The following is a 23,712-nucleotide window of genomic DNA, read 5'->3' on the forward strand; positions in this document are numbered from 1 at the left end:
TCCCTGCTTTTTAAAGTTTGATAGAAATATTTGTTGGCTATAGGTACATTCTTAAACCACAAGGTGTTCTTTGCCTATTAGTGAATTTTTCTGCTTTTTATTTATTTATTTATTTATTTGTTTCATTTTTAGACCGCCCATAGCTAGTAGCTCTCTGGGCGGTGGAAGATAAGAAATGGGGTCCTGTGCAAGTTTGCTGAGAATGGATTGCTCATCTGCATGCTTATTGAGTTCAATGGGATTTACTCCCCAGCAATCATGCTTAGGATAGATGAAACTGACCACAGGGGATGGGGAGGGGAGAAAGAAGGGCGGAGGGGAGGGGAGCAGGAGGATAAGTTTGAACATTTGCATGCTTGTTGAGTTCAATGGGATATACTCCCCTGCAATCATGCTTAGGATAGGTGAAACTGACCACGAGGGAGGGAGGGAGGGGAGGAGGAAGAGAGGGAAAGGAGGGGAGGAGGAAGAGGGGGAAAGGAGGGGAGGAGGAAGGGAGGGGAAGGGAAAGACAGGTCTGATTATTTGCATGTCTTTTGAGTTCAGTGGGATTTACTCCCATGCAATCATGGTTAGGATAGGTAAAACTGAGCTGACGGAGGGGCAGGGAGGGGGGAGGAGGAAGGCAGGAAAGGGGGAGGAGGGGAAGAAGGGGGAGGAGATTGGAAGGAGAGGGGGCAGGAGGGGGAGGAGAGGGGGAGAGGGAAGGTTTGATCATTTGCATGCTTATTGAGTTTAATGGGATTAACTCCTGTGCAATCATGCTTAGGATAGGTGACCCAGACCTGAGGAAGAGGGAAAGAGGGGGAAGGGAAGGGGTTAGGGATTGTTGGAAGGAGGGCAAAAGGGAGATAGCGTGAGGGTCCTCCAGATGGAAAGGCTTGACTACCTTTACCTGTGATGCTCTGACTGACTTCCTTCTGTTGTTAGACTGATACATCTTTAAGGGAAGCTTATCTGCCCCTCCTCCTTCCGCCCTTTCCATTCCTTTCCTCCTCTGACTGTCTGGGAGAGAGGAGACATTCCTTTGTCTCTGCTCTCCTAGCATGGGGCTAACTCCAGCACCTGGGCGTTACGCCTCCAACTTAGCTAGTTAGTTAGAACTAGCCCTGCCTTTCTATCTACTATGTATTTCTATAAATAAAGTAGCTTTTCTTATTTTACTAAGTCTCAGTGATCTAATGCAGGGTAAAAACCTGCTACTTAGGAAAATGCACACACTGGCACACACACAACTCTGGCCATTGACGATCTCTGCTAATATATGTACAAATTTACATAACAAAGGGTTATGCTGGCCCAGTAAGCTAAGTTGAATTGCAAGTTGTGCCTAAAAGCTAAAAAGGCTAAATACAATGTGTGGTTTACAAAGAGATCGAAAAAGGAGACTAGGTTAGAGAAAGAAAAGCAGAACAAAAGATAGGAAAGCCATGGCTGAAGAATCAACAAGAGAAGCATCCCAAGGCTGGAGAAGAACAATTATGCGGTTTGGAGTCTTCGAATGACTGCACTCCTGGAAGGAGAGGATCTGTATGGAATCCTGACCAATCCTGAACCTTCAGCAGAGGATGAAACTGCTACAGCATCCTGGACACGTAAGCATACAAAAGTGAAATCTCTTATTTCTGCATTATCAGATGAGGTACTAAATGTTTGCATAGGATGTAAGAATGTGAAGGAAATGCGGCAGAAGCTAGACGAAATATATGGCAGAAAGTCTAAAAATCATGTAATGTACTTTTACAAGGAATTGTTTACTCTGAGAGATGCAGACAGTCTCAATACACATCTAGAAAGAGTCACAGAACTGCTCTGAGAACTGGAGAGATGTGGAAGAAAATTTGATGATGAGATGCAAAAAGCATTGCTCCTGAGCGGTCTCCATGAACATCATAAATTAATTGCTTGGGTGCTAGAACAGACAGAGTATGAATCAGATTATATCATATCTGAAGGACCAGGATTTTAAAGAGAGACAGGAACAAACTGTCTGAGAAGGCAAATCTTACTATGGGCAGGGAAAACAAAGTATTCTAAAAACTATACACAGGAAGAAAAAACCACTTCTGGAGACATGTTCCTTTCTCAAGGAATAGGCACGGTGAAGCTGCTTTGCAAAATGCCAGAAGGCGAAAGACGGCTTGAACTTAAAAACTGCCTATATGTTCCAGATTTCAAAGGAAACTTAATAAGTGCTACTAGAATAATGGAACTGGGAGAGGAACTGTATGCAACTGGAGAATTCTGCCACGTTCTAGATGAAGGAGAAATATGTTGCACTGCAAAACTGAAAAATGGACTTTTACATTTAGAATACCTTCAAGCTATGCATGCAAATATGGTCAAGGAAACCTGTAATTCTGAATGTTTGCATATTTGGCGTAGAAGAATGGAACATGCCAGCTTAGCCAGAGTAACCGCTCTAGAGAAGGCGAGCTCTGCACCATGGCCAACTTCACCCGTGGGTGCTACAGGGGTGAGTGGCTTCCTCAGCTGACACAAGGGCATGCCATGCCTGTAAGAGGCTGTGGCCTGCCACCTCTGCAAAGGTGGCAACAGGCTCTGTCCAATCTAATCTGGGTCACATTAGCCCTGAAGTAAGAGGGCAGAATGCACAAGGCTGGGTGGGTGAGTGCGCCAACTGTCAAGGCTGGGGGTGTCTGCCCAGCTGCCACTTCCTGGGACTCCTCACATCCTCCTCTCTCCCCACACCAGCTGGCCCCTGCATGCCAAACCCTTGTTTGAATGATGGACATTGTGTAGAAGCGGACCGCCCAGCTGGCTTTTACTGCTTGTGACCCAAGAGCTATGAAGGATCCTTCTGCGAGACTGAAACTGAACCAACAGGTACAGCCTCTCTTCCACCCACACCCCAGAGGGGCCCCTTAAGCCACAGGCTCCTTCTCTGCCAAGGCATCTCCCTCCTTTCCTCATGGCTGTGGCCCAGCCAGTTCTGTAGTTTGCCATAGCAGCACCTCATGCGGCACCCCAGAAACACCAAAACAAGCCACCACCACCCCAGGTGTGTGAACAGGTCACATGTCCTCTGGGCATGGCTGGCCAGGGCTCCTAGATGGCCACTCTTAGCACTTGTAACCAAACTCCTCCTCACATCCACCAAGTCTGGCCCACTCAGAGGCCTTGTGGGAGAGAGTGAGGGATTTATCTCGCTTGCGCTGGGTCATGGAGGAGGTAAGAACCAGCAGAAGACCCTTTGGGGCCGGGCCCTCTTCTTGACAGCAGCTCAGAGGAACTCACCCCTGCTCAGGCTGCATAGGACTCTTCTCCTGCCTGAAGCAGTTTTGTGGCTGTTCCAAAAGCGGGTCTCTTTAGCACATGGGAAGGTGGGTGCAAATCCACATACATGCTCCTGTGGCCTTGAAAAAACAGTGTGGAAGGCCACGTTCCCCTCTGTAAAAAAAGGCTGGAGATAAATAGCTGCTGCTTCTCACATGAACTGGCAGCAAGTCTGTCCCCGGGCAGCCCAGAAGCCACATCCCGCCCCCTCGGCATGACAGGTCCAGCCAGCTCAAAGTTGTTCCTCATCCTCTCCTGCTCTTGCTCCTTCCCTAGAAGGTCACCCAGAGGAGAATTCCTTCCCCGCCATTTCCATCATCGCGGGCCTTGCCGCCGTTGCTGTCCTAGTGACCCTGATCGCCGCCATACTCTCCTGCTGGTACATTTCCAGGTGAGAAGGCTGCGGAGAGACTGACATTCCAGGCAGGAGGATAACCAGCTCAGGTGCTGAATGGGTGGAGAGAAAGGGGCAGGATTTCCAGCAAGGTGTTCAGGGCAAAGTGTCCCTTGCAAAGGGCATTATGCTTCGAAGCTGAAGAGCTTAAGGACATCAAAGCTGAAATTGCAGGCAGACATTTTGAGTTGTGGGAGTGGGCTGGAGCTAGCGTGCAGTGCCATGGCCACCCCATCCCACCCCTTCCCTGAGAAGTCAGCTTGTAGGAAGAGAATTGCAGGGGGGCCAAGGATGGGGCACTCCCTGCAGAGGAAGGAACAGCCAAGGTGGAGCGTGTCCCCCCATGCCAGTAGAAACGTTGGACAGGCACCCACATCCACCCCCAGGAAAGATGACCAGCCAAGAGCGGTCATGGAATCAAAGGGTATGAGGGGAGTCAAGGGGCAGAGGGCGAGAGCTCTTGTGCAGCCACACTCCTTCTGTCTATACGGACACTCTTGTTGTTGTTTGCAGGAAACGTGCACAGAATCCCTCTGCAAGAGATGTCCGGTCTCTGCACCCTTCCACGCTCCCCTCGCCAGCTCAACAAGCCCTCTGCGATGTGTCCAACCCGGCCTTTGAACAGGACTAAAATCAATGGCTCTGGGTTCTTAGTACAAGTCTGTTTCCGGATTTTCTTCTTGTTCCTGTGTTAGATAAAGTGCTTCTCTGCCAAGCTGTCAGCCAGAATAAATCAAAGCTATTCCCCCCCCCCTTGCAGATTCTGGCTGAATACTCATGTGGACTTCATTTTTTATATAGCAAAGTCTGCAAACTGATGTGAGATGGATAGGCATCGATGTCCTACTTTCTGGGCAGCCTTTTCTCTTCTCTCCCCCTCCCCCAGAACAACCCCACAAGCCCTGCCCTTGACATACACACATACGCCAACTCTATGCCATGTTTTCCAGGGTAGAAGAATTCCCCATGATTCCCTAACAAAGAACATAAAAGAAAAACCAGGAAATCCCCGGGAAAGTAAAAATAGAGTTAATTTTATTTTCATAAGGGGGATGACGTTTCACCAGCATATTTAGGCATCCTCAAGTGGCGTTTTCTTAAAGCTGCCTTGTTCCTATGGAAGAGGACTCCATCCCTCCTGCCCCTGCCATGCGCACAGGCACCAAACCCTTAATTTCCCCAGGCAGGGGCCAAAATCCCACGCAGACAGTAAAGTTCCATTCATACCCTGTATGGATAAGTTAGCAAGTCTCTGCTGGCCAGCTAGTTCTCTTCCTCATCTTCATAGATGGGATTGATGTAGGCCTCGACCTTCCGGTCTTCTGCAAAGTCCCTCTGGTTCATGGGAGGCCACTTGGCATCTTTTTCCAGCTGCCGCTGCAACTTCCGGTAGCGACTCGAGGAGCGGAACTGGAACAGCGCCTTGATCAGCAGCCAGAGGCACCGGTTCTGCAGGATGCCATCCTGCAAAGAAGGGAGAAATCACTGGGGTGGACGGATCTGTCAGATTTTCCTTCTCTCACTTTCTCAGTTTTCCAGTTTTAAAGTTGGTTTTCCATATTTATGCAACATTTTGTGATTTTTAAAAAAAATTCTCATGAAAATTCATCAGCATGTTAGTGCAAATTTGTCCTAATAGACACATTTTGTATGCAGTTTTGACTAATGTACACATTTCTGCAAGTAATTTCCCCTAATTTTATGCATTTTGTATGTTATTTTTATTAGTATATTCTAGGCGGCTAGGCTACAGCTATTGTAGGAAAAGCTGCCTCAACTTCTGCCTCAGTTCCCCACAAGATAGTTTGGAAAGATGGATACTTGACACGAGACAGAACTAGTCTACAAATGTGCTTGATCTGTCCTGTTTCTCCCATCCTGGATTTTTGGTTACAGCGTTAGGGAGGGGAGAGGTTATGGCGGCTAAATGTCCCCAGCCAGCAGCACCACTCTGTCGACCACAACCCCCCCCCCACAGCAGCAGCAGGGAAGGTGGCTCTGCCAGGGTTGGCTCGTCCTCTTCCTCCCTGCTTGGCAGCCTGGGCACCATTCAGCACAGCCATTGCCGTGAACGAAGATCTTCATCACATCCACGGACAGTCCACACAATCCCTGGGAGGTTTTCACCACACTTCCCATTTTACAGATGGGAAACTGCAGGCAAGGAGAGGCTGTGAAATTGGCCCCTCCACACCCCTCAACTCTTTCCAGTATTTGATACTGTCTACCCAAAGTTTTTGTCCCTATCTTTATGACAGACCCCCTCCCCAAATATCAGGGGTCAGGCAGTACCACCACGAGGTGGTCATCACCATCCTGTCCTGCTTGTGAGCCTCTTTCAGGCATCTGTGGGTGGGCAGGAGGAACGCTGAGCATGTTCTGGCCCTCTTTAATCCTCCCCATCACCACAGCGGGTATCCACAACAACGGGTAGGTACTGCTCTGCTCCAAGGGAAGACTGAGCCAGTTACCAGAGAAACAAAAAGACAGAAATCTGCTCACCTCCACAATGAGCGAGACAGAAAACGTGACCAACAGCATCAGCAGGACGTAAACCCTCCAAATGGCTGGAGTGCAGAGAAGCTGTGAGGAAAGAGGTCCAAGGCTTTTAACCCTCCGCAGCAAGGACGCAGAGCTTGGAAAAGTTACTTTTTTGAACTACAACTCCCATGAGCCCAATCCAGTGGCCACGCTGCCTGGGGCTGATGGGAGTTATAGTTCAAAAAAGTAACTTTTCCAAGCTCTGGCAAGGAGGCAGTCTTATGCACCCATGGCAGCGGATGGCTCCATGACAGTGGAATCTGCTCCAGGGTTTAGTCTGAACTTCCCAGGAGCTGCCCAAGGTGAGCGGAGCCAGGCCAAGGGTGCTTTATGGCCCTGCTGAGACAATGCTGCATTGTCTTCCAAGTGGAGAGCGTTCTGTTTGCTCTGCTGCTGGGTGCCCGTTTCCTGATGCTGAGGGGTGCTTACTGCACCCAGGGGGGCAGGTGGATGGCATCCCCCGACTCTGGGCTCCTCCAACTCACCTCCATTCCCTTGTAGACGGCTTCAAGGTCAGCAAAGAAGAGGAAGAGGGAAACTCCCAGCTGGAGGCACAGCAGGCAGGAGTAGATATCTGGGGAATCAAAAGAGGAAGAGCCCCCAGTTAACCCCAGGGACGGGTGTGTGTGCATGAAGTTAGCAAGCCAGCAGCTCCGGGTGTCCCACTGGACATCAGGGAGGGCACCTGGCCGCAGGGCTGACGGCGGCTGCTGCTGCCGCCATGAAAGAGGGCAGTCCACTGCCCAGTGAAGCCTCCAGGCCAATCGGGGTGGGGGTGTTCTAGTCAAAAGCAAACCCTTGTCTCTCAACCTCCTCAACCCCCATCTATGTAATAAGAGGGTAATGCATAATATATAAGGCTATCTTGCAGGGCTGATGCATCGGCATGCACGGCTTCATTTCCTTGTAGTAATAAATACTACGTCTCTTTAGTAAGTTCTTAACAGACTAGTTATTCCTGCACTCCGCTGCAATACATGTCAAACTCCAACAGAAGGAATGCATGGAAACCCTTCCAAGCTCCTCAGGAAGATGCTGTCTGGATACTAAGCAGAATCCTGGTTATTTGTAACCCCCAGCCAACGTTTTCCCCATGTGGAACAGGGCTGGCCAGGCCCCTGGCAGGGGCGAGTTCTGGCCATCCAGGCTCTGGTGCCCAGGCAGTGGCTCAGGGGGGGCTTGGATGCCACCAGTCATGAACGGGAACGTGGGGGCTCAATCCCCTCACTCACAGTTGGTGTAGATGGGCTTCCTGAAGGGTTTCCCTTTGGAGAAGACAAAGGCCCCGATCATGCAGTTGATGGTGACGATCGGCCAGAGGGTGGTGGTCTCGTAGCTCAAGATACTGTGCTCCTGGGCTGTGGAGTTGGCTGTTCCGTTGCCTGGGGACACCGGCTGGTTTCCTATAGGGCACCCGCTGGAAAAAAGAGGGCCCCGAGGATGACTGCCTCCGCCTCTCGCCTCTGCTTCTCCCTGGCCCTTCTCTGTCTCTGCCTCCTTGGAGGGGCAGAGGCACCTGTCTCCAAGCGGGGCTTACGTTGAGGCAACTCTAAGCCAAGAGCCTGTTATGAGTGTTCAGCTAACTCCCATTTTGGTTCAAGTGGAATCAAGGGGGTGCAAGGCCCTGGAGCATTCTGGACTATAATTCCCACCCCACACCCCCTGTTATTTTACTCATTATGCATTCCTGAGGTACTCTTAAAAGGACAGCACAAGGCCATCCTGTGAGCAACAAAAATAACCAAGAGAAACTGAGATGAATGTTATCTTCTTCCTTGGCAGGCTTCCCTCAAGCTCAGCAGAACAATCCCATTGTTTAAAAGACAGCATTAGAAAGTCGCCTGAGTTTCTCAGTGTCAGCTAGAAACACACACACACACACACGAAATCACCTCGTGCCCAGATCCCTCCTTTTTCATGGGAGTTGGAAGAGAAAAAGTGTCTTTAAAAAGCAGGGCTTGAGACCTAGGAGGGGGGTTGATGGTGATCTGAGCTCCAACACGGGTAACTATGCTCTCAAGCAACAACACGGGACTTTGGGCCGCAACCAGGAAGGGAGTCTGTGTCTTGGCATAAGCCTTGAGGCAAACAGATTCCTTCCTGCTTTGGGGGCACAGCTCCTTCACATCACTTCAGCTGCATTCCACTGCCCACTCCTGGGCCTAGGATAGGTAATCTCTCCTACCTGTCACTCCTTGTAGTAATAGGGTCCTTTGATCTCTTTAGTTTAAAGTTATGAATGGGTTAGGATATTAATGATTAATGCTGCCACACACCCAGTAATTCTGTAATGCCATTCTTCTCTTTTCTCTCAATAAAAGGAAGCTTTACTTTAGTCTGGTTTGGACCTGCATTTCTCGGGTATACACACACCATTTAGGCACATTTCAGGGCAAATCACTTGTTTTATCCCTAGCAAAAGATCCCCCTCCTCTCAAGGAGGTGTGTTTCATGGGACACGTGGGTGGCAAGTTCACACACTCAGGTTCCCAAGGACACGTGTCGTAACAAGCCCCTTGGCTGTCAGGGCTCACCTGTGGAGAACTGCCAAGTGACAACACAGAAGATGGTGCCCCGATGGTGCGCACCAAGGTCACATCTAGATTTGCTATTTGGGGGGAGGCATTCAATCGCACATGGAAATTCAGGCTTGCACAATTTAAATGGATTAAAACACTTTGTTGTAAACCCCCTACACACACTTTTTGTTTTTGTTTTTAACAATCAATTGAGAGGAAGATGTACAACTTCCTCACAAGCATATCAGGATGAAAGGCCCATAAGCAGGTCACCTGGAAACGCCCCACAACAGAGACCCCATTGCTTCTGAGAACCAGGGGTGTGTCGTGAGGTTAGGAACGTGACTTCTGAGGAAGCCTCTCCTTAGAAAACAGCCACTACTAGCAGGCACAGCTCGAATCGGCCCTCCCTCCTTGCGTCTCAGCCTCTCTGGAGAGACCTCTTTCACCTGTGGCTGCGCAGCTCCGAGTACCAGGGCTGCTGCTTCACAAACAGGAAGGCGAAGACCTGGACGGCGAGGGCGAAGCAGACGTTGAGGACGATGGAGAGCAGCAGCGGCGGGGAGAGGAGCCGTCCAGGGGGCCGGTAGGGGGCCAGCTTGGGATCTGCCTCGGTCAAGCTCACTTGGGGAAGGAAGACAGAGCGTGCCTGGAGGGGGGGTCGCAGACTGCCAGACTCAGAGCCCTCCCCTTTCCCTGCCTGGTGGGCTGTCAGCATCAGGACCACCCTGAACTGAAGGCAGGAAGGAGAGCTGCCCTTGGGACACAGTCAGAGAAGCAGAAGTAGCATCCAAGGCTTTAAGCCAAGCTGTTTGTCCCACTGAGAGCTCTCGAAAGGCAGGGCAGGCCTCCCATCAGAGGCACAGGGGGTTGCCAAACAGGAGCTCAAGCAGAAGCAGGCCTGCTGCCTGCCTCACAGCTGTGGAAATCCCCTGGCAGGCTCGCCACAGTTCAAACCTCAGCGCTGCTTCTTCAGGCTGAGGTAAGACAAATATGAGCTCACTTCAGCTCGGTAGAGAATTTAGAGCTTCTCATCTGAATGTGTGCCTTGCGCCCTGGCTCTGGTGGTGATAACTGCTCCACACCATAAGCGTGCGGGGAGCCAGTTTGCTAACACATGGCCAACCAGAGGATGACCCACTTACTCGTTAGGCACACAACAAGGGTAATGCAGACATCTTGTATGAGGTACTGGTAATTCCCAAAGAGCTGTATTTGCTAAAAGGAAGCAAACAAAAACATGAGTTCATGGGAGACGATCATCCTGCAGCTCTCCTCAAATTATTATTCAATTAACCCAGACAGAGAAAAGTCTACAGGACTTTGCAAAAGCACTCAAAGATTTCTCGTAGGGGCCAGATATACACTCCAGTGCAAAATAACTTTCTTCTCTTGCAAGATCCCAGGTAATACCCACATTTCTCCCTTATACAGCAGCTTTTCTAAATTAAAAATAAAAAAGGAATCAATGCCTCTGTCACAACCCCTTAAGTTCTCCAAAACGTAAGCTATTCACTCTCTCTAGCCTAAGATGACAATTCATGAGCGCTTGTTGTCATCGGGAATCCATCCTTCAGTCCTTGGGACAAACCCACATGAATAAATAAACACAAACATACCCAATACAGCAGAGAAGTCCCAATGAACTGGGCCATGCCATACAGGACCAGATATTTAAACACCGAAAAGGAGGCCACAAGGGAGGCACGCCCTTCCCTGGGATTGGGGAGAAGAGAAAAAGGGGCGCCTGATCACAAAGGGATGCAATGGCCTGCTCAAAGCAGCTCGGTGTGGAAGACAGGGTCAGGGGCTTTGAGGAAAACATTCAGGCCCGTAGGGCTGGGAGGGGCTTGGGCAAGCAGCTGTGCTTGCATGGATAACTGCCAGTGTGCATGGGCATGGAGGCCAGGCCAGGAGCAACCACCGCAACCCGCAAGGAAGGATGCAAGGGAAGGGGAAGGAGAGCCACAGGCCGGCTAGATCCCACAAGCTATCTCTGGAGGAATTTGATGTTAGATGACAAGCTAGTGACAAAAGCGAACGAGACAGAACATACCTGATCAGTTCTGGCACGCACTCAATGTTGGGGATTTGGGAAGTGAAGGGGGAAGCCACAGAGGCCTCCTGCTCAGAAAGGGAGATCCCAGCATGAGCCATCTTCAAAGCCTGAAACGGCAGCAGCAACCACCACCATCACTCATCATGAAATCTGAGTAGGAAGAACAGTTCCCAGGTGGCAGTTCCCTGTGTCCAAGTTAGATGCAGGCAGACTTCCTGGGATCTCCCATCTATCGTGTTCTGAAGGACCTGAGACTCAGGCTAGCTCCGTCCCCCTGTCCCCCTCACTCTCATCTCTTTGAATGTGAACTGCCCTTCTGAGGAAGGATGGAGCTCACGGGGAGATCACCTGCTTTACATGCAGAGGGTCCCAGGTTTATATCCAGGTAGGGCTGGGACAGACTCCTTGGGTGAAACTCTGAAGAGCTGCTGCCAGTCAGTGTGGACAGTACTGAGCCAGCTGGACCAATGGTCTGCCTCAGGACAAAGCAACTTCCTCTGTTCCTTTGAAAGGAGGTGTCGAAGGCATTACTGCCTTGGGGAAGGGGAGGCAGGGAGGTGGTGATGCCTACATTGGTATGGATGCCCTACCCTATGAAAAATTTACCAAACAGTGCAAAACTCAGGTTCCCTGGTCAGAAACTCTGGGACTCAACAGAGAATTCAAACTCTGTCATCCTTGTAACATCTGATCCTGGGTTCCTCATGATCAAACCCAGCACTTGAGCCCAGAAACATGCAGAAATACTGCCATGATTTCATCTGCAAGTACAAGTAATCAAATCGCACACGTCCATATGGGGCTGCCTATAAACAGAAGGGAGGGGACATAGGTTGTCATTTAAAGATGAAATGGAGCACAAAGGAGTCATAGACACACTCCTCCCGCATCTGGCCTCCTGATTTCTGCTGTGGCTTAAAGCAGTTTCCCTTGGCTGATTTCCCTTCTGATAGGGGGTTTCTGAACTTTCAGGTTTAATTTTAAAGACAGCTTGTTAGTGTGGCGTAATGGTTAGAGTGTAGGACTACAACCTGGGAAACCAGGGTTCGAATCCCCACACAGCCATGAAGCTCACTGGGTGACCTTGGGCCAGTCACTGCCTCTCAGCCTCAGAGAAAGGCAATGGTAAACCACCTCTGAATGCCACTTACCATGGAAACCCTATTTGTAGGGTCACCATAAGTCAGGATTGACTTGAAGGCAGTCCATTTCCATTGTCTTAGATAATGCATCTTTGCATGTTCCTTATAATTTATAATTATATATATATATTAATCAATGTAAATTGATCATAAAATTATATGTTATGTATTATGAGACCATTTTTAAAACAACATTTCCATTTATGACACATTAGATTTATGGGGGAAAGGATCTAGATGGGTAAAAACCTTTCTTAAAAACATTAACACTACCTAACGTTATTACCTACCCCACAGTCATTAGCTCCGTCCCCACACATTCCCACATAGTAACTGGAAGACAGAAGAGAACACAATTGAAACCTTCAGGTTTTTTAACATGATCATTTGTATACATGAAAACACACCAGGCCAGCCACCCGCCACCCACCAAGGGTGCTTCCAGATATCACGTATTTATTGTGGGATGGGTGCTACTCACGCATGCACATTTTTTTCAGTGTTCACCCAACTTTGTTGCCATCAAAATGCCAGCTTGTATATCCCTCCCCCTTCCAGTTGGTCTGGCTTTAAAGGATTCCTGTGGGAAATCTGGCATGTAAGCGGCTTACATATTGCCACACATGACAATCACACTTGGCCATTTCCACTGCGTGCACAGCCAATCTCACAATCAATCATGGCTTCCCAGCAAATGTACGTGCAGTAAAACTAAGGCATGCAAGTGTGATCACACGTGCATCATATTTCCAGCAAGGTAGGAAATCATTCTGCTTAAAGCAGCCCTAACTGATGCTAAGGGAACAGACCTGCTCCGCCCTGATCAGTCCTTCTCACAGAGAAAGAACATTTCAGCCTCCATCTCAAACAAGAGGGACGAAAGAGACTGTGCATGCCTGTCTGTGTTCTCAGTGGAGAAGAAAGTACCCTAAGTTACAAACTCTCTCCTTCGTGAGCCAGAAGCACATTCTGGGGCTTCTGGAGAAAGCTCACTATCCCTCCCTCCCTCCCTCCATTATACGGTAAGGAAGAAACCTACTCTAGTTTCTGAAATTCTTCAATAAGGCTGGACTTCTGGCCTGGAGACATCCTAGCAAACACTGTTCCATTCAGAAGTACCTGTGGAAACAAAAGGGTGCACTTTGAACAATCAACAGCTGGTTAGAACTGAAGAAAGGCAATGCCTCTTCCCCCACAACAAAAGCCCAACCCTATAGGCTAAAGGGAGCACTCTGCCGTGGAAGTGCACGCCGGAATGCACCCGGATCTAAAGGGGAGCCCATTCCATCCCGACTCACAGTCCACCCACCAGCCCAAGCAGTGGGGGGCTCCCCAGTCCACACCGCCTTCCCCACAACCTACTTTTGGCAGCAGACTGCTGAAGTATTTCACGAGGACCTGATAGGATTTCCCATTCAAGGCAAAATGGAAACTGCTGTCTGGCCCAACAGGATCAGAGCTCTCAATGGTGATGGAGGGATCCTGAAAATCAGGTGAGAATTATTCTCGGACTTAATCACTGACTGACTGATTTTAGCATTTGTGCAGATGAAAAAACAAACCAAACCAAACATGACACAAATAGAAAGGGGGGTCACAGGCCACTAGCCACAATGGCTATGTTCTGCCTCCACAGTCGGAGACAGTGTGCTTCCAAACACCAGTTGCTGGAACCTGCAGGAGGGGGAGAGTGCTCTTGCGCTCAGGTCCTGCTTGTGGGCTCCTTCCCACTGCGGCATCTGGTTGGCCACTAGGAGACCAGGATGCTGGACTAGATGGGCCATTGGCCTCATCCAGCAGGCCCTGCTTACCTTCTTACCCAGGGAGCAGCACTTTGAGGTGCCAAAAGTCTGCTCCAAATCAGCACACCTGGAACCCGTTTACACCACTCGGTTACCCTGAAACAAGGACTCCTCAGGACAGCTGCCTCCATCAGAGGTTTGCTGCCATGATGGGGGAGAATCAGAGGCTCCCGCGAGGAGCAGAGCTCCTGGATCATGACAGGCTCTTGGGGGAAATACTTTGATGAGCAGCCACATGGCTGTCACCCTGAGTGAGCAGAGGATGCAGGGGTGGAGTTCGCAGCCCTCCAAAGGTGCATGTGGAAACAGCTGTAATACCGAGCAAGAGAGGATGGCTGGCTGAAAAGCCTCCAGAACCCTTTGCCCTCATAAATAGCGGGGAAACAGGGGCTGCTGACTCCAGCTGAACAAACCTGTATCAAAACTCTCCAAGGCCAAACTAGACCCTGGAGCTTGAACAGCTTGAATGCATTTTATCTGCCCTGCTTTTGTTAAGTCAAGAACAGCCAAGGAGAAGCCCTGAGCAGCCTCAGGGAAAGACATGGGATGCAGAGGGGATGTTGCAGGCTCTCTCCCTGCCAAAAGTTGCCATTTGCATTTCAAGGGACGTTCCCATCCCGCCAGTGGAGGCTTTTCTTGAGAGGTAAATGGCAGTTTCAGAGAAGCATCAGATTAACCCAAACTCCTCCAAGCACCACCATGGTCCAGACACTCCGCAGGCACATTAATTGCAATTAAGGTCAGGGACACCTTGGCCCTCATTTCCACAGGGAGATGTTTTTCTGCTTCCGAGCCTTTCCTGGCCGCTTCTCCAGAGTCAAGAACTCTGTGGCTCTCTCCAACCCACCTGTTTGACCTGGAAATTAATGAGCTCCTGAGCCTTCCATCTGGGTAGGACAAACAGGCACAGGGTGGCAATGGTGGGGCGGCAGAGGAGGAGAGTGGCTGTCTCACATGATTATGATTTCTTATGATTATTTTTCAAATTTATATCTTGCCCTTCCTCCCAGAAAGAGCCCAGGGCAGCAAACGAAAAGCACTCTAAAACATCTTAAAAACAAAAGACTTTACAACATATGTATTGAAACAAAAGATCATAAAAGCATCTTTTTAAAAAAAGCTTTAAAAACATTAAAAAGCATTTCCAGCACAGATGCAGACTGGGATAAGGTCTCTGCTTAAAAGGCTTGTTAAAAGAGAAATGACTTCAGTAGGTGCCGGAAAGATAACAGAGATGGTGCCTGACTAATATTTAAGGGGAGGGAATTCCAAAGGGTAGGAGCCACAACACTAAATGTCCGCTTCCTATGTTGTGCGTGATGGACCTCCTGATAAGATGGTATCTGCAGGAGGCCTTTATCTGCAGAGCGTAGTGATTGACTGGGTATATAAGGAGTAAGGTGATCTTTCACGTATCCTGGCCCCAAGCTGTGTAGGGCTTTCTGCATCAAAACCACAACCTTGCACTTGGCCCGGTATTCATTCAAAGGAATACAAGGTTGCTTGAGGGCACATCCATTCCAGCCAGACTCAGCATGTGTAAACAGCTCTGGAAATGCTGCCTTACTTTGATTTCATCCGCATAATGCATTTCCTCCATCAGCCGCCAGGTAATGGATGCTGGATCGGGTCCCTCCGGCTCACTGGCTTCTAGAAGGATCACTTTGCTGCCGCTGGAGATCATCCCAGAGTTCTTGGCGACTGTGATGGCTGTTTGAAGGTTGTCACCTGGAGGGGGAGGGGAAGAAGTCCAGGGGGTTGTTTCCTGGGGTGCTTTGCGTTTCCCCTCGCTTTGCCACGTGACGCTACCTGCTAACTGAAGGTGTACTCTCGAAAGCCAAAAAGCCTAAGGCCCCCTCCAGACAAACTATTTATAACAGAGCGTTCATCCTGATTTGCTTGCACAAAGTTTACACGCAGGTTAGACTGTATCCTGTCTTTACTGAGCATTTGTGCTATTTCTTTGCCTGGAGGTTATATGACAATGAGCATCCAATCTGATTTCCTTACAAGGTGTTTACATGTCTCCCCATTAATCATTTCTTCATTCACATTTTTCAATGCATTTCCCTGACTCTTTCCAAACCGCAAAGTCAGTTTCATCTTTTAAAAAGTGGAGTTGTCACGCCTGGGTGACAGAGCACTTTAATGCCCTTTAAATGTGCAAATCTAAAGTTCTGCTATGTGTTTGAATCCCTCCTGTGGAGGTGCCCTGAAACTCTCGACTGGGTGTGCACCCAAAAGCCATTTTGGATCCCATCCATGGTTTTTGTAAAATGACACAAAGTGGAGTTGCCCAGCTTGTAGGGAGAACCAGGCTTGGAAGCCCAGAAGATACATTCCGTGGCTGCCCCGTGTGACGTGGGACTCATCTCACTGTGCCTGTTTTCATCCAAGCACCCAAACAGCCAGGATTCCCAAGACATTGTCAGGACTGTGTATGCTGCCATCCATTTTTTTTTTTAAGCCAATTTGTAAGGTTGTTTGCAAGGCTGGTGAGGAAAACCTTGAAAGCATAATCCCATCTTTGCCGCCCTGGGCTCCTGCTGGGAGGAAGGGCGGGATATAAATCTAATCATCATCATCATCTTTGGAACTTGCTGACACTGCTTGAAGCTGCTGAAAAGCAATCACAGAAAGTATAGGGAAGTGGGGTGGAGCAAGAAAGGAGGTAAAAAGAAGGTGACGGTGGACGTGGGCTATGTCATACGCCAGCCTCCCCCAACCTGGTGCCCTCCAGCTGTTTGGACTACAACTCCCATCAGCCAAGCCAACGCAGCTGGGACTGCACTGGGGCTGATGGGAGTTGTAGTCCAAACAGCTGGAGAGCATCAGGCTGGCAGACTCTTGCATGCAAGGAACAGGCACTGAGATTGAGATAGCACTGAGGAAGAGGAACCACCTCTCAAACTGGGCAGGTCCTCCAGGAAGCAGCAAAGGGGCCTGCAACATTTCGAGAGATCCTCTTGCACAATGGCCCACTGTGAAGCACAGCTGCTTGGCGCTGGCCTTGGACAAAGGCAAATGGAGACCAGCAGAAGAACCTGGCAAGGGACCACAAGGGTCAGAGCTGTTCCTGATCAGCTAAGCAAGGTTGCTCCACAGCCGTAGTTCTAACCTGCTCCCCCCGCCACACACACACCTGCACACCTGCTAGAACAACAGCCCCCCACACACACATACCTGTGACCATGACGCTCCGGATGCGGGCACCGCTGAGTTCCTCCAGGACACTTTTGGTCTCACTCTTCAGCCGATTCTCCATGATCAGGAGGCCCAGGAAGGTCAGACCAGACTCCACCTTGTCTCTTGGACAAGCCAGGGGGCAAGAGGGAGAGTTAGTTCCTTCCACCAGGGAAACAGAGCAGCTGCTATGACCCTCTGGGCTCCCGTGACAGAAAGAGGCCCGGCTCTCTTGCAGCCCCGCTCGGGCCGCTCTGGGGCAGGGCTTGGAGGGTGCTGGAGCAACTGAAACCTCTTTCTCCTAGGAAAACTGGGTTGCAAAGAGGAGGATGCTGAAGTCCCTGCAGCCAGTTCTGTGCAGCTGTCCGCTGTGTGGCTTCCCATTCCCCATCCTGTGCAAGCCGGCAGTTGGCTCCTCCTCCTACGCTGCTGGCTCCCTGCTGCCCACACCTCCGCCTCATGCTTTAACCCAACGGCCACCTCCATTTTGCCAGGAGGGGTTGCAGCCCTGCAACAGCCCTTGGCACTATTTGATGCTGCACAGCTGGCTCAGGAAGGACGTGAGGCATCCACTTCCCCAGAGTGGGGGGCAGCAGGGGGGAAATGACAGGAGGAGTGTCCAGTCCAGAGGAGAGGCCAAGTGTGCCAAGCGCCCCGAGCAGAGATGGAATGGAGGCAAATTATTTTGCCTGTGTAAAGGTGCACACATAATTTGGGGGCCAGGCCTGCCAAGGAAGGTCACTCACTTCATTGAGGGCAGGCAGACAGTCGTCTCCCCCAGATCGCATTGGGTGGGGAGGGGGAAGAAACTCATTCTCCTGTGTGCAATTGAACATAGCACTGATTGGCTGGCCCTCATGACAATCAGGAAGCCTAGTCTCCTTCCCACCCCGTCCCAGAGCTGTTCTCCAAGGTTCTCTTTTAAAAATTGATACGGGTTTTTTTTTTAAAAAAATAGCAAGGCACCCATCAAATATTTTATTAGATACACGTGGAAGAAAAAAGTCAGGCACTCAGCTTGCCTGAAGCATCTTTCCAAATGCATCTGTACATACCTCAAGCTGAGTGGAATAAAGAGAGAAGACGGGGATAAAATATCTCTGAATGTGTATGGCAACCAGCACCACAGCGGTGCACCTGAACACCTGGCTGAGCTAGGCCAGCATCAGCCACAGCAGAACATCCGCAAGCCTCACCTTTCCAAGTTATCCAGGTCCGCACCTTTGCCCACGGAGAGCTCCTTGTGAGCCAAGGCAATGACTCGGAAACCTTGAGATGTGAAGTGTTCAAGCTCCGCTTGGAAGTGTTTGGGAACTGCAGGGAGGGGAGGGGGGGAGAGAGAGGGAGATTGCTGTTAGAAACAGAGAGAAACCAGGGACTGAAGCAGAAAGCACCGACCCTAACGGAGCAGCAGCGTCAAGGGCTCCCAGACAGGTCAGGCAGCACTGGGAGGAAACGGAAGGCAGGCACGGATGCTGCAGATGCAGCACAAAGAGGCACAGCTGCCGGGAAGAGAGGCAGCAACAGAACTGCCAAGCCCCTTTTGTGAAGGGCTGCCCCTCTTTGGAGGGGCTCCCTGTGTCGTGCGCTATTAATTGTGCAATTGTAGAAATGGTGCTATTGTTTTGCCTACTGTATTTTATCTAATTCTGTCTTACTGTACACCACTTGGATAGCTTCTGGCTATGAAGCAGCTTGCAAATCTGTAAAATCAATCAATTATAATATAAACTGTGGGGAATTCTGGTGTTCCCAGAAGCAAGCACAGAGCATGTGGATGGCCCATGGAGGTGTTATGTCCATATCTCCAAATACCATCCCATATGAATGTGCCTGGGAACCCTGGCTGAGCCAAATGCATCTGCAAGGGAGCTTATTTATTTATTTTATTTATTGAATTTCTTAGTCGCCCATCTGGCTGGCTATCCAGACACTCTGGGCGACGTACAAAATAAGCATACAGATACAATAAACATTAAAAATCTTAAGATGTTGAGAGCCCCTCCCTGCTGTTGGCCGTGCTAGATCTTTGGCCCATACCGGTGTTTGTTTTGCAAAAGCTGGCCACCATCTCTGGGGCTCCCTTCATGTAGAGATCACAGACAACCTTCCCAAGTTCTTGCGTGATGACGGACATCCTCAGCAGGGAGGAAGAGAAGGGAAATTGGTGCAGGATTGCGATGCTTTCCACAGGGGCCTGTGAGTGGGCAGAATCAGAAAGCTCTCAGTTGGCTCGTGTCCCCATGCAAGTCACTGGCTTCTTTTCTGAGACGGGGCTGAACTAGTCGTCATGATGGCTATATATCACTTCCAGGGGCAGCCAGAATACCGGTTCCTGTGCAGCACCGCTGGCAGTGAGCTATTGTGCTCATGTCGGGCTTGTGGGCTTCCAGAAGCATCTTCTCTGCCACTGGAGAAACAGGGTCCTTGTGCTTTAGGCCTGCGCACAGGAACTTCTTTCTGGATTGGCCCTAAGGTGCTGGCCTGCCTGCAGACGGTCTCCTTCCTTGCTTGCCCAGTCAGAAGGGCAGCGGAGGACTGCTCCTGTAGAGGGTCACTGCTGCTCTCAGCCTGGTTTCATTTCCCAAGCAGCTCTTTTACTAAGTGGATGCTGCAAACCAGCCTTCCACCTGCCAGGCAGTCCACATTCCCAGCAAGGGAGCTTGAGGAAGCACTGCCATTATTAGCATTAGTATTAGTATTTATTTATTAGATTCATATCTCGCCCTCCCTCCCAGCAGGCGGCAGAGCAATGGCCATTCAGGGAAAGGGGTGGGGCTGACCTGGGAAGCAGCGGCTCCTGGTCTAACAATGGTACAGCTCTGTGGTGCACTGGTTTCACCATCCTCTGGACCAGACTCCTCCATTTCCTGCAGGGGGGAAAATAATACACAACATGATTGGAAGAGATTCTAAGTAAGTCGTAATAACATAGCCTGTAATGCGAGATGTGAATGTGAATGATCCTGGGCACAGAATCCAGCTTCCTCATAATCTGCCTGTTTGTTTTTCACTTTCAGGAAGGGGGGCAGGTTTCTAGCCCTTATGGATGAGGAGGTATTACTGAGTATGTGAGCAATGCCTGCTAATATCTCAGAAGCTAGAGCCAGTGTGGTGTAGTGGTTAAGGTGTTGGACTAAGATCTGGGAGACCAGGGTTCGAATCCCCACATAGCCCTGAAGCTCACTGCGTGACCTTGGGCCAGTCACTGCCTCTCAGCCTCATGAAAACCCTATTCAGAGGGTCGCCACAAGTCGGAATCGACTTGAAGGCAGTACATTTACATTTCGGGGGGGGGGACGGGGGCGAGGGCTGAAATACATTCCCGTGGGTGGGTGGGACTATTGGACATCAGCACCTTTCAGAGGGCCGTCCTGATCCACATGACCAGCGATACCAAAAGAGAATATAGTAGTTAGCCTACAATCCGATAGATGTCTACTCAGAAGCAAGCTCCATTGGGTTCAATGGGACTTACTCCCAGGTAAGCATGTACTGGATTGCAGCCTTAGTGAATTAAGTTGCTCAGCATGCAAAACATTCCTCGAGGATCCAGAATTTGGGTTTTTAGCGCAGATTATCAGTGTCTTGTTGGAATGTAGACAGGCACACAGTCCAGCTTCAAATGATCATTAGGATGGTGTGATTCTCTGCTCCATAGAGAGGAATATGCTCCTCTTTAAAAATTCGGGGGGGGGGGGAGGTCTGACTGTCCCCAAATCTGGCACCCCTGTAGTCTTCTTAGACAAAAATTATAGACTGGGCTTGCATATTACTGAGTTCAGCCAAGGAGGTGGGAAGCAGAAATCCAGGTTCAAATCTCTGGACAACTCACTAGCCAGTTTTGAGTGGGCTACGGCACACTCTTTCCTTTTTTAAAAAAGTCTATAACTGTCTAGATGCCCTTTTAATCCACCAGCATCATCGGCCACTCACGCTCAGGACCAGAACACTCTGAGTTTAAAGGATGCAACTTGGCAAGTCCACCAGAATTCCGTGACCTGATCTCCCACCGTTTTTTAAATGGTAAAAATAAATGTGGCTGTATTCAGATTGGTTGCCAGGCCTAGCCTTCAACAGGTCTTCTGTATCTTTAAAAGTTGTGCAGGGGGAAGGGAGAATTCCACCTTGTGGTTTTTCCCATTAGAGGGTTGCAAGAACACCTGTACTCGGCTGACTTCCTCTTCTCCTAAAGATACAGGATCAGTCTCAGGCCAGGAACCTGGCAACCCTAATTCAGATCAGGACTGTGGTACTGGAGAAAGTTAACCTCCCCTGTGTTTTCCCAATCCGAATCACCTGCCCCGCCCCACCCTGAAGCCAATATGTGCTCCACAGAGCATGTTCTTGGGCCAGGACTGTCCTTTGCACAGCCACAGGCGTACAGACAGGTGGCACTACTTAGCTTCAAGAGCTGGAGGCCTAGAACTATTCAGCAGTTTTAAAGCTGAACATTGCTGCAATAATTATTGATGTATGTAAAGGTCTTCCCCCAGTCCAGCTGGACTTTCAGTTCCCTCCCCAGCTGCTGCAGGCTCTCACTGAGAACTTCATTCCCTCAGCAGCTGGGAATGGACGCAAGGGACTGTCCTGAGATATCATGCTCCACAACCTCATCCCGTACATCTCTTCCTTAATGGCTTCAACTGGGTGCTGCAACAGGCCCCTCACACCAAGGGCCATTGCTATGGAGCAGCATATAAGCATCGAACCCATAAACGAAACAAATGTCCCTCGCCCTGAAAACTACAAAAGCCGATTAAACCGATCTCTGAGCATGAAATATTGTGTTACAAACAAAACAGGAAAAGCCACCTCCTTGGGTTAACCAAAGGACTCATTTGCTCTGCCTGTCAGTCAAGGGGTAAGCAAACATGAGTGACATTAGCCAGGGATCGGACACCTCTCTCCACTCAACCTTTCAGCATTCCTCCCTGGCGGAGGTGGCATGAGCAGGAGCCCTTCAGTCACGTGAACGTGGCACATCGTGGCTCCTCTGTGCTAACTATGTGACCTCAAAGGCCAAGGGCACAGGGCTGGGAAGGGCAGTCTGGAAATCAAGGCATGGGATGAGAATGAGGAAGGAGAAGGCGTGTTACGTAATCTTTATGCTCAGCTTGTTCAGACAATGGAGCAACCTTTGAGTCACTGCTCATTAAAGGATCGTTAGGAAGGCTTTAGAATGGCACGGGGTCCTTTCTGATGAAGCCCCAGGCGTGTCATGGAAAACCACACCCACTTTGCTTCATTCCCTCTAACACCAACGTTGCTTGTAGGTGCTCAGGTGTGCTTGCAACCCGCTTTGTTCCAAGGATCACCTGTCCCTGACTTGAGGAAAGAGTTACGCCCTCCAAGTTCATTCCTGGAAAGCCATTGGGGAAGCGGAGTCTCAGGAAGCTACGTGAGCAGCAGCGGGCCAGAAGAAAAACCCAACACCAGAAGAGGGTGCTGTCCTGTGCTCGCCAGGCTCCTAAAGAGGCGAGAGACTTCCCGGCAGAAACACAAGAGAGGGCAGCACAGGGGCAGTTTCCAGGGACAGTCCAGAGTCCAGAGTATAGCACAACGACAAAGGGGTAGGCAGAAAGCAGGCTCTGAGCAGCCCAGGCCCAGGAGCCAAGCAGTCCATAAACAACGCAGGTCAGGGGCGAGGCAAGAGGCAGGTCCAGCATTGTCCAAGGTCGGGTATGGAGGCAACAGGCGACCAGCAGCCAGGACAGGTACAGAGCTGGTGTGCAGACGTTGTTCCAGCAGCCATTCCAGCACAGCACTGGGATTTTTATGCTTGGGGTGCTGAAGCACACCTCAGCTGATGCCCATTGATCCCTGCACCCTTCTTCTTCTCTTCTTGGCGATCACTCGTGACCGAGTAAGATTGTCTTCCAAAATAAAGTCTTTCCATGGGACTTTTGTTATGGAAGACGCCTGCGCGTTATTTTGTTGTACGTGGGGAGATCGGTGCACCACGATCAACACACAATCTTGACAGAAAAAGGCTTGGATCCAATGGCATGGGTACCACGACGATTGGAAGTCCTTTATCTGCTGCAGCCTTCATCCGCCTTTACAGTCGTTGTAACACACATTGTTATTCTCCGCCTGTTCTGCCGTTGAGGACAGTCTTGGAGCGTTCTGTGTCTGGTTCCGATCCGTTGACCTGACCGCCATGGGTGACCCTGCTGGGAGTACATGACTCCCGATGGCATCGCTCACAGGGTTCATTGGAACACGCAAGCCCACTCACCACCACAAGGTGACGATCCAGCGAGGGATCCCTGCACCCAGACCTTGACTCTCGATCAGTCCAGGCCTGTAGTCGGGCACTCCTCTGGATCGGCCGGGTCTCCATCAGGCGTTTGAGGCAATCCCTCTCCCTTGGACTCGGGGGCGGTTCAGCCTCGATGCCAGTGGCCCACCTTGCCCTGAGTGCCAACAGCCCGTCCTGGGCCACTTCACAGGACCCTGGCTCCTCACCTTCAGATGGAGCCTGAGCCTGGGCCGGGTCCAAGACTGGAGCCTCCTGGGCTTCCTCTGATGGGGGCTCCTCTGATGCAGACTGCCCTGTCTGGGACCGCACGCACATTTCTCAGACTTTGGTGGATTAGAAAACAGCAAAGTGGCTGTGAACAGGGGACCCTGGGAGGAGGGGGAGGCGCTTGGGCAGACCAGGGCTCAGTCTGCAGATTCTTAGGTGTTTTCAGTCACTGCAGTCAACTGTTCCTCCGGGAGGCTGCCCCTTCCAGAATAGCCCTTTAACCCAGTTTGATTGTGGGAACTT

General features: G+C 50.3%; 1 protein-coding gene and 1 long non-coding RNA gene across 3 annotated transcripts in view; one reads left to right on the plus strand and one right to left on the minus strand.

Moving 5' to 3' along the window:
* Positions 1-2,779: 2,779 nt before the first annotated feature.
* On the plus strand, positions 2,780-4,424 carry LOC133389631 (uncharacterized). The gene is made up of 3 exons (XR_009764145.1): positions 2,780-2,847; positions 3,574-3,688; positions 4,205-4,424. It is a non-coding gene; the product is annotated as an uncharacterized LOC133389631 (long non-coding RNA).
* A 279-nt stretch (positions 4,425-4,703) lies between these two features.
* LOC133389629 (probable cation-transporting ATPase 13A5) overlaps positions 4,704-23,712 on the minus strand; it is a 68,592-nt gene continuing 49,583 nt past the window's right edge. For both annotated transcript variants that reach the window (XM_061637636.1, XM_061637635.1), the window contains 16 exons: positions 19,721-19,807; positions 18,978-19,134; positions 18,134-18,251; positions 16,938-17,062; positions 15,322-15,482; positions 13,315-13,434; positions 12,992-13,071; positions 12,243-12,285; positions 10,808-10,917; positions 10,371-10,467; positions 9,897-9,969; positions 9,201-9,375; positions 7,465-7,649; positions 6,718-6,806; positions 6,194-6,274; positions 4,704-5,155 (listed from right to left, as the gene is read on the minus strand). In XM_061637636.1, coding sequence (XP_061493620.1) covers positions 4,955-5,155; positions 6,194-6,274; positions 6,718-6,806; positions 7,465-7,649; positions 9,201-9,375; positions 9,897-9,969; positions 10,371-10,467; positions 10,808-10,917; positions 12,243-12,285; positions 12,992-13,071; positions 13,315-13,434; positions 15,322-15,482; positions 16,938-17,062; positions 18,134-18,251; positions 18,978-19,134; positions 19,721-19,807 — 1,902 coding nt within the window. In that variant the 3' untranslated portion in view covers positions 4,704-4,954. The remainder of the gene's footprint in view (positions 5,156-6,193; positions 6,275-6,717; positions 6,807-7,464; positions 7,650-9,200; positions 9,376-9,896; positions 9,970-10,370; positions 10,468-10,807; positions 10,918-12,242; positions 12,286-12,991; positions 13,072-13,314; positions 13,435-15,321; positions 15,483-16,937; positions 17,063-18,133; positions 18,252-18,977; positions 19,135-19,720; positions 19,808-23,712) is intronic.

The sequence above is a fragment of the Rhineura floridana genome, chromosome 7, assembly GCF_030035675.1.
Source record: "Rhineura floridana isolate rRhiFlo1 chromosome 7, rRhiFlo1.hap2, whole genome shotgun sequence".
Taxonomy (NCBI): domain Eukaryota; kingdom Metazoa; phylum Chordata; class Lepidosauria; order Squamata; family Rhineuridae; genus Rhineura; species Rhineura floridana.